This window comes from Haemaphysalis longicornis, unplaced genomic scaffold (genome assembly GCF_048455015.1).
Source record: "Haemaphysalis longicornis isolate Haplotype H1 unplaced genomic scaffold, Haemaphysalis longicornis Haplotype H1 scaffold_3, whole genome shotgun sequence".
Taxonomy (NCBI): Eukaryota; Metazoa; Arthropoda; class Arachnida; order Ixodida; family Ixodidae; genus Haemaphysalis; species Haemaphysalis longicornis.
The window spans coordinates 45,570,134-45,593,905 of record NW_027526335.1 but is presented as its reverse complement, the minus strand read 5'-3'; the positions used below and the strand labels follow the sequence as shown (position 1 = coordinate 45,593,905).

Below are 23,772 nucleotides of genomic sequence, written 5' to 3'. Positions count from 1 at the left end.
TTGTTTTGAGGTCGGGCCAGATAATTTGTAATATGTAATTAGGCCAATGTCATCCAAATATGCTGCACTTCAACCCCAGCGCAGGGAAGTTATAAACTGCGAAATACGGGAGGCTTTACAATACAGAATTCCCGAATTTCCTCCGAAACAGGCAGATGTAGAGTATAGTGCTTTCGCCCTACGAGGTAGAAGAACAGGCGACCCTAAAATCGGGCCATTCTTGCTAAGCTAAAAATCCAGGGTGGGGATTATAGGCTTTGACAGGAAAGACTACAATAATAAGAAAGAAATATACATGATCATCCTCACATAATCCAGCGAGAGTTAAAGGAACCCTGCAACACTTTCGATAAGCACTTTCACTCTTTCTTTCGCGTCTGGAACCACTGCGAAAGCTATACTTATCGCCAGCACGGAGCGTCACTGCGTTATTTGCCCGTCGCACCAAATACGCCTTCCATTTCTGCTTTCTTTCGTGGCTTTTATTTTAAGTTGCTATCGAAAAGCGTTCATTGCTGTAACTGAAGGAAAATGGGGCAACAGCCGCTACATGGCCTTGGTAACGTAATTCGAGCCGTCAAAGAACGCCAAGACCGAAAAAAAAATCTTCTAAGCCAGTTTCTAAGCTATCTGATGTGCATAGAGCAGTAATTTCTGGCTGAGGCACTTTGCGACCCGCTAATCTAAGTACTGGGTGTGTTGGGCGACTATGTTCTGCAAGCATTTAAGATTTCAAAAAAAGTTGAAAAAATGTTGCAGGGTCCCTTTAAGAGAGGCCTTGGTCTCGGTAACTCGGTAAGCAAGCTTAGCGATACGACATGCAAAGCGATAGTTATGATGCCACATCTTAGCGATAACAGAACACAAACTAAGAAATCAGTTCATGACGTATTACCAAGGGTATGATCAGACAACGCAGACATAAAATAACAAGGGGCGTACAATCAACAACCTCTTGTGGCAAGATATTCCACTCTCTGATGGCTTGCGGAAAATATTAATACCTGAAGGTGCCTCTATCAAATCTGTGCTCGGATAATTGTGCAGGTACATCAGCACTGGCAGCTTGCTCATCGTAAAGCATCCATCCACATTTCATAGTAATTAATTACTGGGATAAATGCCTCGCCGCTTGGGTGTTTAAGACTACGTTTGATCCCTTCATATTTATCCTGAAGTGCACGAATACTCCCATGTTCAGTTGCAGTACCATTTGATAGCGTGAGGTACACTGGCCGAGGTTGAGCAGTTTCGCGTGGCTCCTGGAGAGCCACGCTGCGCATTCGCGAGGAGCAGTGACGTCTCACGGCGAACAGCTGGCGCGCCGGAGCCGCCGCCCTCCGCCACTGGACTGGATTGGATTGGATTGTAATAAATTGGATTAGATTAAATTGAATTGGAATAGATTGTATTGGATTGGAAATCGTTTTAGCAGCAGTAAGCATGATGATCAGTTAATTCTAGGCAACCAGGAAACCTTCGAATAACCAGCTGAACCTTAGCTCACGCTACGTATATCCTGGCATAGCCGAGCTAAGCCACTGCTAATAATTTTTTCGCGAAGCGTGTCCGGCCCAGTAAAAAAGACGACGTCCGCAAACGCGAAGTGGCTTAAATATTTCTCTGTTACCAGTATCCGTGACTTTTCCCAACGAAGCTTCTTTAATTCTCCACTGGTGTAAATTATTTCGGACAATGCGAGCTACCCGGTCTGACGCCCTTCCTACATGAAGAGGGGTCAGGGAATGCGAAATAGCGAAGAGAAAGAGAAGCTGAGGCGACGCTCGTGCCTCGCGGCGCAGGCAGGACTCACAGAAGAAACGAAAATGCGTCACGCCATGGGTCTGGACAACACGCGCACCAGCCCCGACGTGGCGGCCCTCAGGGCTCGCATCCTGCTCGCCTACCGCGACACCTCGCCCACCGCCCTAGAGCCTCCCGGGGCGAGCCCGATGATATCGAACGCCGAGTCGCCGCTCAGCACGCATGGGCCCAACGCTCAGACGGCCTCTTGGAGCTTCTGGAGCATGTACGGCAAGAAGCTCGCCGACGAACGACGGCTCAGGTGCGATGCTGCTTCACCACTCTTGTGTAACAGCAAAAGAAAAAGAAAATGGTTGACGATTAATATGCTCCCTAATGGGAAATTTGTGCTCAGCGCGACCTGCAGTATTCTCGGTCACAGCGCATAGCTGGCGCGCCCCAGGAAACGACCGCGTGATGAGCGAACGCACGGAGGTGCCCGCTACTATGCCGTTATCTCGCAGCGCTTCGCCGCTACCCAGCATGTTATTGTAAACCGTCACGCGCAAAGGTCACGTGTTTCGGATGAACCACCGGTTGCCTTACTGATTGTTCAGCACTCACTCCTGAGTGCTGCGGTGCGCAGGGGCAGACTCACGCGTGGGTTCTCTCGAGGGCAGCGATTGTATAGGCCAATGTGTCGGCGGCGCGAACTGAGTCTCAGGAAGAGGACACACATCATTGTCGAGTGCGTGACGGCACGCGCTGCTATGGCGTCATCTCGCAGTGGTGGTGGTGGTGATTTATTAAGAAAGCAGGGAAGAGAAAAGAACTGGGGACATTGTTGAACTCAACGGGGAGTTCACCCTCATCCAGGGACGGGAAAGGGGGAGTTTAAAAGGATAGGAAGACAGAAAGAGAGGGAAGAAGGAGGTGAGTGGGCGACAGTCTATGTAGCGTTTGTCTCGTCCAAGGCTCGACGGCTAGAAACGATGCACTAGTCCTGTCACAACAGGAAGTTGAGGAGGTGCAGGAAGACCTCCCGTCGTAAGGCGTCCGGACCCGTTGGGAACAGGAAGTCTTTTAGCTTGTGGCTTGGTGCAACGAGTGCAACCCCCTTGTTGCAATCCCCTCTCCCACTTTCGTTACACTTTCCTCCACCGTTTTCTTAGTCTTTGTTCGCTCAGTTACGAGGCCGACGCCGATGTCAAACCACAGTAGTGGCTGCCAAAGTGCTGCGCACTGAAAGATTACTTGAAACGTCGTTCATTTTGAACGCTATAGCGGACGGGATATTTCGTAACAGTACCATCGGATGACACTCTAGCTCAGCGCTGCAGGCTAGAATAGAATGCCGTCTGACGACATTCTAATATTTAAGACAAAGCTGGCAGAGGTCAACGCGTCTGTCATCTGGCAAGGTTCCGTCTAAGCTTTCTTATGCCAAGGACGGTGGCTAAAAACCGGCTCTCGCCGCCTTTTTTCATCTTTAGATCGAAGTAAATTTTTTAATGTCTTCAGCTAGTTTTCGCTCTCCGAAATTATTGTTTTCTGTTTATTAGATTATGTTAGGTTGGGTTACCTTACGGTACGTTAGGGGGAGCAACGTATTCCCAGACGAGAAAAAAATCGAGGGACTTGAGCGCGGCAGCATCGCGCGAATCTTGTGAAACGGTCGGCGGCGGCGTAATTTTCAGTCAAGATTTCGACATATCCGCAGTTTGAACCAAAAATACTTTGAAATAAAGGGCAACAAACACATGGGATGTTTAGGAAATGGTTCGGTGCCGCGGAAAATTTCGACTCAGCCGATTTAGGTATTACTGTATTTATTGTAACAACTGCTAAACACGAATTCCACTCTGTGGCCTCTGACGCCTAGGGCTAGAATTGCTGGTTTTAACGCGGAAGGCCTGGGTTGGAACCCTAGCAATACTACGTTTTTCCCCCAAGACCTGTGTTTTTTTTTGTGCGTGTGAAATTCAGTCTTTGCTCAATTCTACGCATTATACGTTTAAGGGTGGTTCGATATTTTAGGTTGGTCTAGGAGCGGCACGCACCACATCGACAAGTTAAATTAATGTTCTGCATCGCAGCGGAAGTCTCGGGCTTGCACCATTCTCGGAATGGAATATGTCGTTGGTACACGCACAATTACGCGGAATAAGCCCCGTATGCGGTGGCTGCAAGCGACTGAAGCACTCACAGTGACATAATGAACGATAACACTTCTGCTAAAGGCACGATGGCCAGTGATGTGAGGGTAGCGCAGCGGACTAGAGTGCCCCCGGTACTATAAAACACCGGTGGACTGATGAAGGGGGAAAAAGGTTCAGTGCTCGTTCAGACCCCGCAATTGGGAGTGTCTCAGAGAGGTGAGCAGCGGTTTTCTTCTGTACGCACAGGGATGGTGAGGCAATCCAGGGGGGCACTTGCGTTAATCTCACCAAATGTTGCTTGGGCACAATCGCAAAGTATGCATCCCCGGTGAGTCGTGCAAGGTGCCCTGGAACAGTTTCCTGCCTGCCCTTGCATTCCACAGACTAGGATAGTGCGAGTGAAAGCAACTACAACTGGCGCAACCGACATTTACATGTTGCGTACAAGCGTACAGCTAGCGTCGTGTGGCTTTATCTTTGCTTGCTTGTTTATAGGATCGTTGAGTTCACCAGGGGAAAATCGAAACATTTTTTTTCTGTGCAGTTTCTTTGACATGGTTTGTTATTGCAGAATTCGCGTCCTTATCATTTACCTTAAGTTGGACAAACCTATACACATAGCTTGCACACGACGTCACCAAAACCCTTTCTAGTGACCCACTTCCAGCTTTTCAGCGCTCCCAAAGACAAGTATACAATCTTTCGCCGTGCTTGTGAGTCACAAACATGGCAGCTACTCTGACATCACTGCAAGCCATCTATATGCATCATCTCCACGGGCGCGTTATGGCAGTTTCACCATGCCGGATTTCAAAAATTCCAAAGTCGTGTTGCTTGACTAGTGGATGGAACTGAGAATGTACAAGGAGTAAGTGCTCGTCTGATTTCCTTTTCTGGCCAACTTACTTTTGTAGGAACGCTCCGTTTTTTAAAGCAAAGCTTTCTACCCTTACCAGCCAACGGTTCTTTCGTGGCGTGCGGGACAAGAAACTCCCAATGCGGCTGGGGAGGCGGAGGGCGCTTTTTACTCACGGAGCACAGTGTAGATGGCGCGGCGATAGGGTCCTATTACCACGCGTTCCCCGTGCTCACCCCGGCGGGCGCGTCGGTGGACGCTTCCGTCGGCTTTGTCGTCTGCTTTAGCGACGGTGTTGGGTCTGCTTTGGCGCAGCTTTGCGTCCATTGCGTGCTTACTTCGCAGGGCTTGATTAACTTGTTCGACAGCACCTCCTTGGTAACCGGACCCGACGGAATTTACTTGCCGCACGGCAAAGATACGTTAAGTACTGGTTTGCATGGCGGGAAAACAAAATGTGGAGACCCAGACATTTGGCCGTTAGAGTAACGCCACCTTTTGCGCACTGCTTGTCACGAATGGGACTGCGAATACCAATTCGGTTGTGTTTTAACAGGTATTACAAAATACGAATGGAGCAACTGGTTCTGATAAATAGCGATTATAAAAGTTCGGTAAACTTTCTCGCAATTCTCAAAGTTAGCTGTATAATTAATGGGAATCGCTAAACTCACATGCCGGATTGCTTCGTTGTCTGCGCTTGTGCCGCAATATGGCGTAGCCCCGAGCTAGCACATCAGGATGGCTAGGTTCCGCCATCTCACCCTTCGAAACAATCTCCTCTCCGTTTTCTTTCTTCCGACGCACGGCCGGGCTCGAACGGCGACGTCCGCCGCTCGTGCCCGGCCGTGCGTCGGAAGAAAAAAATGGAGAGAAGCCTGTTTCGAAGGGTGAGACAGCGGAACCTAGCCATCCTGATGTGCTAGCGTCCGCCGCTCGTGCCCGGCCGTGGCCGACGCTGCTGCGTCCGGGACGGCGCCCCCGCAAATCCCAGGTAACGGCTGGCAGAATCTCTGGTTTCACTTTTTTCTATAACCACGTGTGTGAATTCAAGTGACGGCGCATGTGGAATTGTGGAAGTCATTCACAGCTTTGTTTTCCAACCACCTTCACAGCGCGGATTGGAGCCATTGTTTTTTTTTCGCTTGATGTTGGGCCCTTTCCGGAGCCTCAGCGGGGCTCATGGCCCGCACTCGGCGCTTCTGCAGGTGCCTCAACTTCCGCCACCACAAAACGGCATGCCTGGCGTGCTGCGTGGCGTCCATCTTGGCGGCCGCCGTGGCCACGCTCGCACTCCTGCAGTTGGTGTCGACCAAGCAAGAGCGCATCTTCGTGCGCATGCCGTTCGGCCTGGTGCGCGGACTGGCCGTGGCCTGCGAGGGACGGCCCGTGCACGCCTTCCGCGGCCTGCCCTTCGCCCGGCCACCCCTGGGCGAGCTGCGCTTCCAGAAGGCCCACGAACTGGCTCCCGAGGTGGCACCCGACGACGCCGTCGACAGGGTCTTCGACGGAACCCTGCCGCACGCCCCGTGCCTCCAGAAGGACGACTGGACGGGTCGCCACAGCAACGGTATACTGACCCACCCGCTGCGCTTGAAACTTGCGTCTTTGACAATCCGCCTCTAATGTGTCTCCCAGCAGTGTAATAAAATTCATTCCAATTCGTACAGTTTGCCATCTCTGTAAATGAAGTGCCGTTCATGAGAAATTATCAGGATGTTTAAGGGCGTCGAATAAAAGCTTAGGACATAAGGACATAAGTGTGCCTTAGTCTTAAGTCTTAGGACATAAGTGTGCCACGGAAGAATTCGCGGGATCCGGTTGACAAAAAGTTAAACGAATGGCACCACTATGTTGTATTAAGGTCGGTCTCCGAAGGAAAGGCTAAGGAAAGCTATTTTTGAACCGTGCCTTTATTCTTCGGAATTTGTATGTATGTATGTATGTATGTATGTATGTATGTATGTATGTATGTATGTATGTATGTATGTATGTATGTATGTATGTATGTATGTATGTATGTATGTATGTATGTATGTATGTGCGTATGTATGTGCGTATGTAATGTATGTATGTATGTATGTATGTATGTATGTATGTATGTATGTATGTATGTATGCATGCATGCATGCATGCATGTAGTCCTATACATCTAATTATGTATGTGTGCATGTACGTATTTACACCCATAATTTAAGCCTTAAGGTAATCCCTTGTATATGTACGTATTTAGATACATAATTTAAGTCCTAGGGTAATCCCTTGTGTATGTGCAGTCTATGGACTGCGCGGGAGCCATCTAGTGATAACGCCTGGTTTGAGACCGGTGGAATCGGAGCACGCGCGACCCGCATCAACGCGATGGCTGTTTTCCTTGTCGCTGTGCCCGTCGCCTTGCCTTCCGTACCTTCTTTCGCCGTGAGAAGCGCTGCCTGCACGGGCCGGGAAACAATAGTAGTGCAGCGTTGGCGGCGTTTAACTACGTGCAACGCTTAATTTTTGTGACGCCCTACGCAATTTAGACAGGAGTTTTTTTTTTCTGTATACAAGGAAACGAACAACAATCGCCGAAAACGCATCGGTGCTGGTGTTTTTAGAGTGACTAGATATCGGTCCGTGAGTGCTTGCACAGTGCATTAAGTATTGTGGCGTTAGCCCGTCAGCAGTGACGTGCAAAGGGGAGCCTAGAAACCGAATAGTGGTGCAAGCGGCACTTTGCAGCTATTGGCAGAACGATAACGCAATGAACAGCTGTGCGCCAAAGCCAATACAGACGAAAAACTCGCAAAGCGCGCGCTAAGGCGGGTAATCTCCGCTTTTGTTTCCCGGCATGGCAGCGCAGGCAGGCAGCGCTTATTACGGTTTTAAAGAAGGTGTTGGAAGGCAAGACGACGGGCAGAGCGAGGAGGGAAACAGCCTTCGCTCTGATACGGGCTGCGCATGCTCACATCGCTCACATTCTGCCTATCTCACACCAGGCGTTTTCACTAGGTGTCTCCCGCGCAGTCCGGAGCACGCCGTTCGAGCGTTATAGACAAGCTTTTTGCCAACTGTACGTATTTACATACATAATTTAAGCACTAGGGTAATCCCTTGGTTAAAGTTAACAAGGCGTTGTGGGTAGCAATCCATGCCTCCAAAAGAATCAAATTCGGCAAAGGGCAGCAACGCGCGTAAAATTCGACTCCTTAATGTTATCTGCCTGTTGCACTGTGCAATGCAGACCGTCATGCTTGAGCGTTGTGTGGCGCCTCAGCGCGCACCGAACTTTTGAAAAAAATTGTATGCTTGACATTGCAATTCGCCGAAATATTGTTGTTGGCGGCATGAGTCAAAGAAGGTAGGAAGCATAGAAAATGAAATTAGTCAAGGGATCAGCCTCAGTCGAGCCCCAAGGTTTCAGCAAGAACACTTGCCTTCGTTAGGACACTGGTAATGTTGCCCTGGCAAAGAATGTCTCGCGGTATAGGGCCACATCCTTACTGAAATTGGCCCTGAATGCTCAGGTTTACTTCAGAGCTTTTGATCTTTACGGTTTTGTGGAGCCAGGATCAGCTTCTAATCCTGCAGGGTACTCAAGCGCTATTCAAAATGCCGGAAGCGTTAAATCGTTGCTTGTAAAAAATAATGGTGCTTACCAGTACACTTCCGCTCAGTTTTCAACTTTCTCGTCACTAGTAGTAGGCGCAGGACGACTCACGAGAAGCCTAGGTACGGAGGAACAATTCAGTCAGCGCTCCATATTCCTGCCTCCTTTACAAAGAACACAATTCCCTAAAAAACGCAGAGATTATGTTGCCGCGGAGGTTATGTTGCCAGAATTCGTGTTTTCATGCGCAAACACACCCTAGGCTACCACAGGTGTAACAGTCGTTCGTTTTCTCTCGGCTTTTCCTGTGCGCATCCAAGAAAGCGGCGCGGACCCCGCGAGCGGGCTCGAAGGTCGCGAGGACTGCCTGACGCTGAGCATCTGGAAGACGCCGGGGTACTGTGGCGCCCAGCTGCGGGCGGTGATATTCCTCGTGCACGGCCACTTCTTCCACCTGTCGCACGCCGACGACGAAGGTCGCTGCCTGGCCGCTCTCGGAGGAGTCGTGGTCGTGGCCCCCCACTACCGGCTCGGAGTCCTCGGCTTCCTCAACGCGCCGCCCGACACACCGGGAAACATGGCGCTCACGGACCTCGCCTTGGCCCTCAACTGGACCGAGAAGTGCGTGCGCAGGGACTGTCGCCGAAGATAAGAGTGAATATTAGAGATTTAGTTTCGAACTCGCTCTCCCAGGAGGCCTGAACAAGCCCAGATCCTTTCCACACTGTTAAGCGGGAAGTCCACCGAGGCTGGCGCTCTGGTTTGATTTGCGATGTTGGGGTTTAGCTATATTGGCGACTTGCTATGCTGAATTATGAAGACAGTGGCGCGATCTCTACTTCATAGACTGAGGACACACGCTATTGGTGGGTAGAGACAATGACGGTTTATTACAGCGCGGCAATCCGCCAATCACGGCGGAGGCTCAAGAGCGCAGCACAGGTGGTCGTCGATGGGCGCACAGCATTGCACATTGTCAGGGGGGAGAGAGACGCCGGGAGTGGGCGAGAAGTATACACGATTCTAAAAAGAGGCGGTCGTGGTAGGGCCTGAATAGGAGTTCGCGCCCCACGCCAGGCAGTTTCGAGACTCTTTCCTCCAGCTTCCCCATCCCAAATTCCTCATCGCACCGCGGCAGCGGTAGAGAGGAGTATAAAGTGGGGCCGGCACAGTACTCCTACCGTAAGTGGCCGTGCTTCTCTGTGGAACGCACAGTGTGGAAAAGTCAGCTTACAAAAAAATGAGCAGTGGCTTAGCTCGGATATGCCAGGATATACGTAGCGTGAGCTAAGGTTCAGCTCGTTATTCTTAGGTTTCCTGGTTGTCTAGGATTATCTGATTATCATGCTTACAGCTGCTAAAACGATTTCCAGACAAATCCAATCCAATCCAATCCAATCCAGTCCAATCCAGTCGTGGTTGCGGCGGCTCCGGCGCGCCAGCTGTGCGCCGTGAGACGTGACTGCTCCTCGCACATGGGCAGCGCGGCTCTCCAGGAGCCACGCGAAACTGCTCAACTTACACGCTACAAAAACAAGCTTACACCAACTTTTTACAGCGCTGTACTTGGACGCCCGGTTCAGGGGTTTCGCAGCGGCGGCGGCGTGAAGGCGGAGGCGGTGTTCGCGTAACCGAGCGAGAGAACAGGGTGCCCCAGGAAGAAAGAAAACGGAGGAGCGGCGTCAGGGGAGGGGGATGAAGGCACGCGCTGCTAAGGTGTCATCTCCCAGCGCGTCGCCACGGCTGTGTCTCAATGCCTCCCCCTCACACTTTCGCTGATGCTCCTTCTCCGTTTGTAGCTCATCCTAATCACGTGGCATTTGCATGGTAGATGCAAACACGATCTGAAACATGCTCGGCGGCGGCGAAGCTCTGCGAGATAACGGCACAGTAGCGCTCGCCGCCGTGCGTTCGCTGATCAAGCGATAACATCCTGAGGCGCAGCAGATATGTGCCGTGACCTAGAAGACTGCAGTTCGCGCTGCGCAAAAATTTCGCATCAGGGAGTATAGTATTTGTTATGCGTTTTTCCTTTCTTTTATGGTGCGCCTACCACTGACGTCACGGGTCCGGCGCTTTGGCGGAGTGATACACTACATGAGGTGGTGCCGTTCTTGAGTTGTAACCGAGTATAGACTCCGAAAGTTTGTCGTCAGGGAAACGTCTTGATATTCCAGCGAACTATGCATTCTGATCGCATACTTCTGCCTTGTTTTTACCATCCGGCGTCGCTAGGCATTGTTATCAGTGTTTCCAACCAAAGTGGATGTATCGCTTCCTTTCATTTGAATGCCGCACTGGCTATCATTTTTGATACGGAGAGGGTATGGCCCTGACTAGCCTGGAATAATCTTCATCGATCTCGATTGTTCTCGTTGTAATTCGACCTTTCAAGAAACAATCGTGCCAAAAGATATCTATTTCCAGGGCAGCCGACGCGGTATTCATTCTCCGACACTCGCCTGCGGACGACATTTTGTTGACTGCTGCTTAGCCGCCTGTGTATTTCTTTAGTTGTTGGGGGAGCACAAATTCGCTCGAACAAACTTCTCAGTGGTAGGGGTAGGGGCTGGGGCTATTGACATCTCCTGTCGTCATCGTCGCAATCGTCGTTCGTCTCGTGTGTTCACGGCAATAAAACAACGGGAAACGTCTCTACGTCTCACGCTAAAACGTAACGCGCACTAAAAAAATTGGCCGCGTATCTGTCGTTGCAAATGTCGTCGAAAGACTATAGTCGACTGGCGCCCCTGGCAAGTAAATTCATCCCTTCTCTTTCCCGCTCTCTTCTCATGCTGTTCCTCTCCCGTCTCGTTCCTCCCAAGATAACACGCTAGAGGTTCGCTCAAGTCAATTTAAATTTACTGCGTTCCTCTTCTCCAAGTCGGGTGCCTCGACGCCAGCGCTGCCGTACGGCGGAGACGCACGCGAATCGAGGCGCCCTACTACAACGTTTATTGAACCACGTTGCCCTACTCCACGAGCGTTCCAAGCGGAACGCGGAACCTATCTAGTGGAACCTTTCGTTGCTGCTGCCGTTTGATTTTCTAAAATTTTTGGCCGGGTGGCTGAATCGAATCAGACAGACAGACAGACAGACAGACAGGCAGACAGACAGACAGACAGACAGACAGACAGACAGACAGACAGACAGACAGACAGACAGACAGACAGACAGACAGACCAAAATTTCTGCGTTTAGGTAGGTAACCAAAGCAAGACTATCGTCTTTAAAAATCACCGGGACACTCCTCTACGCCTCGCGCTATAGAGCTTCGTGCTTCAAAGACAAGAGACTTTTACACCAGAGCTGTATATCTGTACCCCCCAACGGTTTCACCTCCATTGGCAAAAATGCAAAGGCGCCAAGAATACACTTATACAATGCATGCTTTGCCCCTCACCAGGTTTCACGTTAGTGTAGATTGGCCGGGATTTTCTTTTTCTTCAAGACAGCTGCGTCGTCTTTGGCTATGTGACAATATAAACAAATGCTCTGGAGGAGAAATTGTTGCAAGTCAATGTGAAAAATACTCAACTTTTCGAGGACCCGTTGCGGTGGCTCAGCGGCTCTGGCGTTGTCTGCTGAGCCCGAAGACGCGGGTTCGATCCCTGCCGTGGTGGCCACTTTCCAGATACAGGCGAAGAGCGAAAGCACCCGTGTGTTGATTTCGGCGCACGCTGAAGATAGCCAGGTAGTCAAGATTAACGCAGAGCTTTAACTACGGGCGCCTCACAACCCAGATGGAACTTCGGTGCGTTAAACCTCCATATTCTGGTTTTCCACGCGAAAGTGTTTTTTTCTGGGATACACGAAGATTTCACTGGCGTCATATCCGTCACCGAAATGACGCCAATACAAGGAAGCAAGCGGCCTGTAAAGGGTGCACCCCTGCACGCAGGGTCTTTTTGCGGGGAAGCCACCTTTAGTACTAAAAAGTATGTTATACTTAGGGTTGTTCGTTTTCGGGTTTCATATTTTACTACGAAAGCGTTTTATGCCGGGATGCAACAAGATTTCACTGATGGCATAGCCGTCACGAAAATTACGCCAGGACACCTTTGCCGGAGCGAGCCGCCAGCATGACGTCGCTCGCCAAGCACACCCACAAGACAGCCGTCGATGCGCAAATCATGCTCAGCTGCAGATTTCGCTGCACATTTCGCTTTCGTGGTTTACCGATCCCTATGAATGAGGAATCAACCACAGTTTTCTTTAAAAAAATTTTGTGGTCCATGGAGAACAAGGACTAGAGTATATATTGTTATTCGAGGTTTAACAAATGATTACTTAGGTCGTATCCCTCAGTTTTGTTAATGAGAGTCCTTTGCCTGCATTCTGAAGGCATTTTTCTGGCATTGGACTTCTTCAAGCCGTAGTATTTTAGTTTTTACTGGAGAGAATCTGGCGCTGTGATTCCTTTCCGGTATGTGAACCATAGGTAGTATGAAACGGAATAGAAGTCAAATGCTTGTACACGGTGGCTGGGATTGACTTGCCGTATTCACTGCGCTTCCAGGTTTTTACGTGAGTTCTCGCAATTAATCACTGATGATTTAATCATATCGACTGTATTATGTTCTTGAAATCGAGAAGTCAGTGTGCAACATAGCGTGGCCGGAGCCTTTGCATATTCGGGACATAGCCTCTGAATAAAAAGCTGTAACGCGTCGTTTTGCTGAACACGCGGTGATCTAACTGCTCAAAATTTTTGAACCACTCAACCACTCAGGAAATTTGTCTGTCTGTCTGTCTGTCTGTCTGTCTGTCTGTCTGTCTGTCTGTCTGTCTGTCTGTCTGTCTGTCTGTCTGTCTGTCTGTCTGTCTGTCTGTCTGTCTGTCTGTCTGTCTGTCTGTCTGTCTGTCTGTAGTTTTTATCAAGCGAGCTTTCCCCAAAACCCATTGTCTTTTCAGGAATGCCCAGTATTTCTGTGGCGACGGGACGAACATAGTTCCACTGGGTCACAACGCCGGGGCGCACGCGATCGGCTACCTGCTTCACAATCCGGACGTGGTGGACATCAAGAGGGCCATTCTCATCAACGAGACGCCCTTCACAAGGTACACAAGGCGCGCGAATAAAAAGCGTTTCTTGACTGCTTCGCTTTCCCTGCGCGCCCGACCAACCCTGTTACGTGGACTGCATGCTTCAGCGAAAAGTTGCGTGCCTACGCACGTCGCATAACTTTACAGGAACCGGCAACTCGTCCCTCTCTGCATCAGGAGTGAGGGAATGGCAGTGCATTGCAATTTTTGGCTACGGCGAAGATATGCCCGTCTGTACGCCACACGTGCTGAAAACAGAAAAAAATTGCGTACCACGGTTGAATTGATCTTTGATGCAATCTTATTAACGTTTTACACCAGATACTTCATCCCGTGTGAAGGCGATTTTTAACTTCCACAGTAACCTGAAATACGTCACTTAGTTAAGCCTAACAGTCAAAGGAGAAATTTGATCAAATTTCTCCTCTCGGGAGCCGTCAACCTGCTCCTGTTAGAGCATCATAAAATCCGCATCCGCTCATGGATCACAGAATACGCTGGAGAAGGGATGTATTTCGGAGACGATTTACCCGCGACAGAATTGTCTCACCCTAAAAGTGTAGATATGATGACTGTCATATTGTATTAAGATCGGTATAATGAAATCCCTCTTATTCGATCGCACCTGATTCAAACCACAGTATTATTCGAACAGATGCTTGAGTCCCGTGTATCCAACTTAGGTTCAGAAGTATGGCGCCTTGCGGTTACGCAGCAAATATAGGCACGTAACAGACTATTGAAACGTCCTCTGATGCACTGCAGTAAACGCTGCCTCCCACACTGGTGCACTCGCAGCTAGCGAATGTTTTAAATCACCACGAAACTCAAAGTTGTCAAATACAGAGCACGTAAAAGTGATATATACTTCGTGGGCCGCTTGTGAGAGCCCGTGGTTGCTGTGGTGAAGTCCTGAAGACGTGACACTTGTCTCAATAGGCGGCGAGCACCTGCTTCCCATTCTGAAACCGAGGGGTCTTACCTTCGACACCTTCACGATTCGCCCCACAATGTGATTACAGATGCTCTTGTTGGCGTCATCCGGCGCTAGGTGACTTTCGACGCGGTTCTGTGGTGCATCCTGGATATTGTGTTTTTACTACATTGATTTATGTATGTATTTTTGTTTTTCTTCTTGTATAAGTGTACCCATTTGTTTTATAAATTCATTAGGTGGCACGGAACCCGTCAAACCGTTTCTGTTGGCTTTTTGTTCGCGCTCCTGACATCTGCATTATGGTCCGTAGTAATATCTGTATTTCGCTGTCTAATAAACTTGTCTTGACTTGACTTGGCCGGCACATCTCGCATAATACGCCACTAAAAACTGGGAAGAAATTTCACCTGAAAGGTTGGTGATACGGGCGTAGGTTTAAGTGGCCTTGCTAAGTAATGTCAAGACTTCTACTGGTGGTGTCGTGAACCTGCTTGCAGCGCTGTTGCAGCTGGGATTAGACAACCCGTAGATCCGGCCTTTGCGTTAACGTTACGGGCCCACTTCTCGCAGGTACTTCGATAACACCAACAACGCCAAGGCCAACGTGGAAGTGCTGGCCGAACGACTTGGCTACGACTTGCGCGTTCCCCTCCCGTTGTCTGTGCTCAACGCCAGCGCAGCTATGCTAGTGCAGGCAGCAGCCAGCATCGGGCCGGTCTTTGTTCCGTCCTTCAGACATGCCCTGATGCCCTACCCATCCTACGATCGCCGCTTTCTGAAAGATGTACGTCCAATGTGCCAAGCGTGCGCTGGCAAAGACAGATATTGCAGCACCGTGCTCATGGGAATAACGGAATGTTATGTCTCGTCACCATGAAAATCGATCCTGTAATCCTTAGAATTGACCTAAGCAGCCCAAATTAGAGAAATAAAAAGGAAACATCAGATTCCTGGCACGAATTTTCGAATTTTCGTTATACTGAGTAGAATATACTCAGGAGAATGCCAAGTGCCTATCTTTTTCAAGTTCTTTTTAGGTGACTCAGATAAGCACACATTGTGTGCATTGATGTATTTATTACTGCTGGTGGAAAATAAGATCTCATAACGCGGCGTGAGGTTTCATAAACGTTTAGAGAGAGGGGACGGTACGGCTTGGAAGATCGTGTGCAAACAAGGGACAAAACTTTGAACAAGGTAGCGTGCTCAGCCCGAGCTATTGTTTCGAATAGAGGACTCGATTTCGTCAAGGCACCCACTGTCATCCTTGACACACTTAATTTATTATTTATTTATTTATTTATTTATTTTTATTTGGTAATACTGCGAACCCCAATCGGGGGGGGGGGGGGGGGGGGGGTGTAGCAGAGTGGTTAATACATGTGTGCAGGTTTGGATGAAGAAACATCAAAACAACATCAGAGTACTTCAGCGGAAACAATAGAGCAATACAGGAGTTAGGTCCATCACAGAGAAAGTGAGTTAGAAAGATACAGGAGCTGGTAAAAGAGACAGAGAAAATAGGATGTACTTTTGAAAAGCTACAGCTAGTGAGAGAGTAGCCACATTTGAAGGAATTTCCTTTAAAATTGCGGAAGAGGGTCAGGGGCTTGGTATTGCCGCCGAGTGACATCGGGTAATATATACAGGGTGCCCCAGCTATCATGCACCAAGTTTAAAAAAAAAAAGTAATGACGTAACTCGAAGAAAACCTAGTGGATAATGTTTGCAGTACTGTAAAGAAGCGGTGACTAATTTTTTCGTTAATGAGACTTCACTAATTAATTGTAATTCTTTATCTAACTCGATAATTACTGTTCTAATCACTGAAGTGTCAATGAGGCATTTGTAGGCATCGACGAGGGGCATCTAACTGCGGTATTTTCAGCGACGAAATAATTGCGTACTCATTTATTCTGACTGATAAAGCAAACCCGCGAAATACGAAAAATACAACGTGACGGCGCATCCGCGCGCATTGTAAAGCAGCGTCCCCAAATAAGCTGATTGAAAGCAACTGCTTCCGGTGTTACCCGCCCGAAGAGACAGCGCATCACCTTGATAAGGCGCGTGTGCAAATAAGGCACAAACTCGGTGGCGATTTCTTTTTTCTTTCTTTTGTTTATTTCATTCTGGCTAACTCAGAGGCAGCCTGTTTGAGGGCGTTGCTTTACGATGCGCGCGGACGCGCCGTCACGTGGTATTTTTCATATTTCGCGGGTTTTCTTTATCAGTCAGAATAAATGTGTACGCAATTAGTTCGTTGCTGAAAATACCGCAGTTAGATGCCCCTCGTGGGTACCTACAAGGGCCTCATTGACACTTTAGTGATTAGGACAGTACTTCGCGAGTTAGATAATTAATTACAATTAATTAAGTCTCATTAATGAAAAAATGCTGTTCGCTTCTCCACAGTACTGCAAACATTATCCACTAGGTTTTCTTCGAGTTACGCCATTACACTTTTTTAAAATCTTGGTGCATGATAGCTGGGACACCCTGTATATATATATATATATATATATATATATATATATATATATATATATATATATATATATATATATATATATATATATATATATATTTCTTCACTTTCTTTCTTTCTTTCCAAATTCTTAATCTGTTTCAATGATCTACCACATCCTCCCCTTTGCTTTCCGAGGTTTTCTCGACTGCCAACCCTTATTTCTATATATATATATATATATATATATATATATATATATATATATATATATATATATATATATAAGGGTAGGCAAGCAATAAAGCCAAGGAAAGCAAAGTGGAAGATGGGGTAGGTCATTTAATTATCATTGAAGCAGGTAGTTTTTTAAGAAAGCGGATAAAAACATACCCGCAGGGTTGGATCCGAACACACGACGTCAACGAGCCCCTCATTTCCCATTGTTATGCGCTTTTTATATATGCAAGTGTGTGCGTGCGTGTGCGTACTTGACAAAAGACCCCTTGACCTGTGTCCACGTTGCATTCTTAATTAACCAGTTCCATTTCCGAACAACTCACCCTACATATATCTGTTGAGTCACGCGCCAATTCAGTTCCATAATGTTCCCAAGTGAGAGTGAGCCTCCGTTATCGATTTGCAGCCCGAACGCCTTCGTGTCGACGTACTCGTTGGTTACACGGACGGCGGTGTCTACAGCCTCGCAGATGCAGTAAGGTTCACGCTGCCGCGTGCGGACGAGGTGAACTTCACCGCTACATTCCTCGGACTTTTAGGCATGAAGGCGCCTGGCGAGGTCATTCTTTTCTATCAGAAGGTGAGACAATAGAGGTCAAGTATAACGTGCAGGGGCCGTCACAACTAATTGGGACAAGGATTTGTGAATATCACAAAATATTTGAAGCGTTTTTTAACACGAAAGTGTTTTATTCCTGGATACACCAAGGTTTCACTGACGTCATATCCGTCACGGAAATGACGGCAGTACAACGAAGCAAGCGGCCTGTAAAGGGTGCACCCCTGCACACAGGGTCTTCTTGCGGGAAAGCAACCTTTATACTAAAGAGTACGTTATATACTTAGCGTTTTTCGTTTACGGGTTTTATATTTTTACACGAAAGTGTTTTACGACGGGATACACTAATATAATCTGTCATGGAAATGACGCCAGGAGACATCAAAGCAAAACTTTAGAGCAGCACTCTCACTGGACATTGCTTCCGCAGCTGGCAGCAAAGAGGAAGACCGTGAGCCACGAGGCGGACGGCGGTCTGCTGAGCGACCTGCTGCACGCGTGCCCCGTCCAATTCTACGCCAAGTTCCTGTCCCGGGGATTCAACCGTGTGAGCAGCTTCGTGCTCCCTCGCCATCTGCGCCCAACGCCTGACGAGCCGGCGACGACAAAGGCACCGATTGCTGACGCACGCTGGCCGGAGCGGAACGCGGACTTGGAGCGGGCGCTGGGCATCTTTCTCCCGCACGACTCGTACCTTGAGCACGATGCTGGAGGCAGGGCCAAGCTGAGCCGGAAGCTCATCGCTATCTGGGCCGACTTCGCTGCCACCGGGTACGTGTATCTGCGGTGTACGACGACATGGGGTCGGCACTCGTCGCTTATGCGGCGACGAATTGCCCGGCTCTGGTGCGCGGGAAATGTGCGCTGTACGCCGAGCAAGAAGGCTTAGCGGAACGTAGCGCGATCTATTTAAAGGGACCCTGCAACACTTTTTTCAACTTTTTTTGAAATATGAAATGCTTGCAGAACACAGTCACCCAACACACCCAGTACTTAGATTAGGGGGTCGCCAAGTATACCTCAGCCAAACATTGCTGCTCTGTCTTTCCCCGTCTTGACGTTCTTCGACGTCTCGAATTACGTCACTGAGGCCATGTAGCGGCTGTTGGCCGGTTTTCCTTCAGTTGCATCAATGAACGCTTTTCGATAGCAACTTTAAAAATAAAGTCACAAAAACATAGCAGAAACGAAAGGCGTATCTGGTGCGACGAGCAAATGAAGCTGTGCCACTCCGTGCTGGCCATAACTGTAGCTTTCGCAGTGCTTCCAGAAGTGAAGGAAAGAGTGAAAGCGTTTATTGAAAGTGCTGCAGGGTCCCTTTAAGATCGCGCTAAGTTCTACTAAGCGTTCTCGCTCGGTACACTGCCGCGAATGTGGCTTCATACGAATCAAAATGCCGGTAAAGAGCCATGCTAAGAACGCTCAAGAGGTGGGAATTAAGCAGATACAACTGCTTGTCAGACCCAGATCAAATACTTCTCCGCTGCCCTTAGTTTTAAACCATGACAGATAACTTTCAAAGACACGGAAGTGCCCTTGAACTACTGGTCATGGAACCCGTGGTATATGTCAGAGTGCTGATATTCATTCGCCAAGTGGTTATTATGCCGCATTGCACCTACCTTGGTGGATGCATCGCGTATATATGTCCCCATTTAAGTGCGCACCATTTCATCGCTTTGCTAGTTGTCGTGTCTGTTGGGCTAGCCCCTGGAATACACCACTGTAACTGGTGTTGACGAATTTTAATGTCGGCAAATGTTCTTGTACCAACAGGCCAACGATGTTATTAATCCGTAAGGCTTTTTTTCGGAGTACACGGGAGCACCAACCCTGAAATACCCGTGTCTGCGAAAAATGAGCTCTGAGCGATCACACATTGAACCGTTTATTGTAGGTAGGGATGAAATAAAAACAAGTCAAAACAAAATAAACATATCAAATTAGCCTAACTACCTAATGAAATAAAATACGTCTCATAATAAGCGGTCTCACCCGGCTAAGAAAAAAGAATATCTGCAGAAATTCAGAGAATTATCTACTAGCATATCCAGCATTCTTATGCCGCTTGTCTTGAGTGTGAGTTTTTTCCAGCCAGATTTTTTGCTTCTTCTAAATACTGCCCGACCAGTTATATCAATATAAGATATTATAACGACTAGAAGTGGAACTTTCGTGAAATCTGCATTATTGTGGAAATGGAGGGCGTTACACGGTTCGCCATTTTTCGTAATTTTTTTATATTTTTCTAATTTTAGTGTTTTAAAACTTCTTTCTACAAATTATGTCAGTTAAGCTAATATAATGATTATAGGTGATACTTTTGCGAAAACTGCATTATTGTGGAAATGCCGTGGGTTATACGTTTTGCCAGTTTCAGTAATTTTTATTTTTTATTTTTTATTTTTTAGTCTTCAAAATTTCGTCCACACAATTATCTCCATTTACGTTGTTTTAACGATTGCATTTCGAACTTTCGTGAAGTGTGCATTATTGTGGAAATGCAGGGTGTTACACGTAATTATTTTATTCTTTCTTATTTTTTAGTTTTCAAAATTTCGTCCACCCAATTATCTCCATTTACGTTATTTTAACGATTACATTTGGAATTTTCGCGAAGTCTGCATTATTGTGGAAATGCAGGGTATTACACGTAATTATTTTTATCTTTCTTATTTTTTTTAGTTGTAAAATGTTGTTCGACCAATTATCTCCATTTACGCTATTATAACGATTACAGGTGAAACATTTGCGAAATCTGCATAGTATAATACCATGTGTTATCCGTATTGCCATTTTCCGTAACTTTTTAATATTTTCTTATTTTCTAGTTTATCGAGGATGCTATTAGTTTTTCAAAATTTGCGCCATTACAGCAATTACAGGTGGAACTTCCGCGATATCTGCATTTTATTGGAAATGCAGGGCTTTACACGGTCGTGGCCGAAAGGGGGGGGGGGGGTACTCGGAAAAAAATGCTACGCATTAAAAAACGAAAACAAACAAACAAACCGAAACACACGAGAAATAGCGAAGGTGCCCCAGCTGTTTAAGGGCTTGTATTTGCACAAAAATGCGCAAGTGCTAAGTTATACATTTCATCGTCGTAATAACGTAAATAAATATCATTGACAAAAAAAAAGTGCCATATTCACTAACGTAAAACCTGGGGAGGGGATGCAGTGTATAAATGCATTCAAAGATTGGAAGTCTTTCTCTTGCCAGGTGGCGCGCGCTGATATACGCAACATTCCAATTACTAAGACGGAGGAAGGAAAAGTGAAACTCGAAACGGAGAACTGCAAATTTTAAAGTTAGAGCCAGTACGGAGCGAAATAGAAGCAAACAAGCAAGCACGAATGAAAAAGGAGTGTCCTGGTTGGTTCTTCTAGCACGTCTTTTTGCCCATGGAGATGAAACGCTCTAGCGCGAGGCACTGGAAAACAAGTGTCCGGGTGTTTTAGTACCATGACCACATGAGAATACGACGATTGATGACGACGACATGAGACGCCGACAGCCCGAGCCCCTAAGGTGCCTCGCCCCTAAAGTAACCAAAATTCAACAATAACCAAACGAAACAAATCGCCTAATATAGCGCGAAAATAGCGCAATTGCGCTTTTCTTAACCAAAGATCTGGCTATAAAAATACTCCGAATGGAGTGAGGTGGCGGACAAATGCGCATTATTAAGCAATTCTAGGCATTTCTGCACATTTTTATTCGGCCCGCATCAGTGTCTCGGAATCGCGGCTCGGGCGTAATTTCACACCGTTTAAAAAATGCGCACAGGCGGAATCCTTCGCTCTGATTCCACTACACCTCCACGCGAGGCCTTGTGCAACTCGAGTAGGCCGCTTTGCCTTCGGCGTGTTATATGCCGTAGCGGCAAGTAGACTCGACGCACCAACGGCATACTTCACGACATACGTGTAAATAAGTTAACGCGAAAATATATTTACAATGACTCATACATCCATGCCTCTTCGGCGAGCATAGTCTATGTGCATTTCTGTTTTCGTTTTCTGAAAGTTTACTACATCCATGACAACAGAATGCATTGTAGGTTACGTTAGTCTCATTCATATGCGGGGGCAGTTAGTACAACTACGCTCTTACCAACGTTGAAAGGGGGTCGCTATTAATTTACCCGACATTGTGCAATTGTCTGCCCCCATTGGACGCTTTTTGTGAGCTCGCTTCTTAACTAGTTCTTTGTTTGTAGCGCATCTTTGCATGCAGAAAAAAAAGTGCCGAAATTGTCTTTTTTTTAGTTTGTGACAATTTTGAAGGTGAAACTTTCACAATGTGTCACGAAAATTTCATCGAAATATGTTATAATTTATGCCTATAAAGAGAAGTACCCGACCCGCCGACCGACCGACCGACCGAGCGAATGGGCTGGACCTAAGACTTGAATTTTTGGGAACACATTTCTAAACTGACGTAAGGGCTTACTAAAGCTGGATTTTTGAAAATTCTACCTCTAAGGAAGCAAAAGCAGAATATTGTGTTTTTGCTAAGTAGGAATTATATTGCTCGCCCGTTGAGATATCGGAATGGTGTTTGCTGATATATTGTAGCCCGTAAGGATCTCTAAAAAGCAGTTTCAAGGCTTCGCAGTAACCCACACCGATGTTGCTAGTCTGTATTTCGGCGTAAACTAGGTTTTTTACAGATTCCTAATATGTGTTTGACCGATTCACGTAACTAATTTTTTTTCACTTTAGGCATACAAACACACAAAAACAATTTCAAGGGTTTAACCCTGCGACTGCGGTAAAAGGCGAGAAAGTTACCCCCTAACAGACTACAAGAGCTAAATGGGCGATGTCAACACATAGACAATTGCGGGTCCGAAAAGCTTGAAATTTAGGCAGTACATTCCAATCATGCAAGAGATACTACGGTTGAATTTTTATTCCGGATACACAAAGATTTCACTGACGTCATATCCGTCACAAAAATGAAGTCAGTACAACGAAGCAAGAGGCCTGTAAAGGGTGCACCCCTGCACACAGGGCTTTCTTGCGAGGAAGCAACTTTTAGTGCTAAAGAGTACGTTATACTTAAAGTTGTTCGTTTTCGGCTTTTATATTTTAACACGAAAGTGTTTTATGCCGCGATACCCCAAGATTTTGCTTACGTCATATCCGTAACGCAAATGACGCCAGTACACCTTTGGCGAAGCGACGCGCCAGCAGGACGACGCTCGGCAAGCACACCCACAAGACAGCCGCCGACCCGCAAATCATGCTCAGCTGCAGATTTCGCTGCACATTTAACTTTCGTCTTTTACCCTTTCCTATGACAGAGGAACCAACCAAGGTTTTTTTGAAGCAGGTGAGAATACCTGTACAACTCCTCGGTTGGCTAATTATGACAAGCAATGAATAACTCAATGTGTGTTATTCGTGTTAGTGTCATTATTTTTTTGGGCCACTAGTACATCACCGGTTGCTGCCGCCAGTTAGTCTATATTTTTTTGCATTTGTAATTGGGCCGGATTTAAGCACAGCTACAACTGCAGCAATTTCCTAGCAGTCAAGCAACGGGCAAGTGTCGATGCAGTTGTTACATATGGAGGCTAGTACTACAGCAAGGACAGGACAGAAAGCGTTCAATAATAATAATTGATAACTGTAATATAGATACCCGACTTGTTCGTTATTGCAGGTACCTTCCGGAAGTGAACGGCACCCCATGGCCTCGCGTCTTCGGTCGTCGCTACGTGGCCGTCAACATCAGCCCGGGAGCACTGACGCTCGTCGGTGAAGGCTTCAAAGCCGAACAGTGCCAATTTCTCGAGCCCCATTTCCTGATCTAACGGGAACGTCGCCTGCTTTTATTTTCGTCCGAACAATTTTTCTTACGCATCGCCACGCCATTCTCTCGCCAATTATCACTACAGTTAATTAGAATATAATTATTTTCTTTCTTCGATTGCTTTCAACCTTGCTTGTTTCCTGCTTTTTTGGTAGCGGTTAATCTGTACGGGAGCAGCGTTGTGCTTACGTGCATCTAAATACCCAATGAAAATGGGGAGGAATGCCGCCGCTCCCCTTGTCCGATTGGCCGGATATCGCGTGAGTAATCCGAAGACCGTGGTTTCGGGTTCCACCCGCAGCTCAAATTTTCTCCATTTCCTGTCTTTCCTACAATTTAAATAGTCCTA

The 23,772-nt window shown here is 47.4% G+C and overlaps 1 protein-coding gene across 1 annotated transcript; it reads left to right on the top strand.

The window, feature by feature from the left end:
* Positions 1-1,838: 1,838 nt before the first annotated feature.
* Positions 1,839-23,772, top strand: LOC144175201 (acetylcholinesterase-1-like). The gene is made up of 8 exons (XM_077704303.1): positions 1,839-2,065; positions 5,967-6,328; positions 8,668-8,968; positions 13,263-13,409; positions 14,902-15,115; positions 17,445-17,618; positions 18,028-18,368; positions 23,274-23,772. The coding sequence occupies exons 1-8, from the start codon at positions 1,839-1,841 to the stop codon at positions 23,422-23,424; spliced, it is 1,917 nt and encodes a 638-aa protein (XP_077560429.1). The 3' UTR covers positions 23,425-23,772.

What these genes read in the sequence shown, in the direction of transcription:
- LOC144175201 (XM_077704303.1), top strand. Translation starts at nt 1,839, where the DNA reads ATGGGTCTGGACAACACGCGCACCAGCCCCGACGTGGCGGCCCTCAGG. An exon ending in TCATTCTTTTCTATCAGAAG is followed by an intron (nt 17,619 to 18,027) that starts GTGAGACAATAG and finishes TTGCTTCCGCAG; the next exon opens with CTGGCAGCAAAGAGGAAGAC. An exon ending in GCCGACTTCGCTGCCACCGG is followed by an intron (nt 18,369 to 23,273) that starts GTACGTGTATCT and finishes TCGTTATTGCAG; the next exon opens with GTACCTTCCGGAAGTGAACG.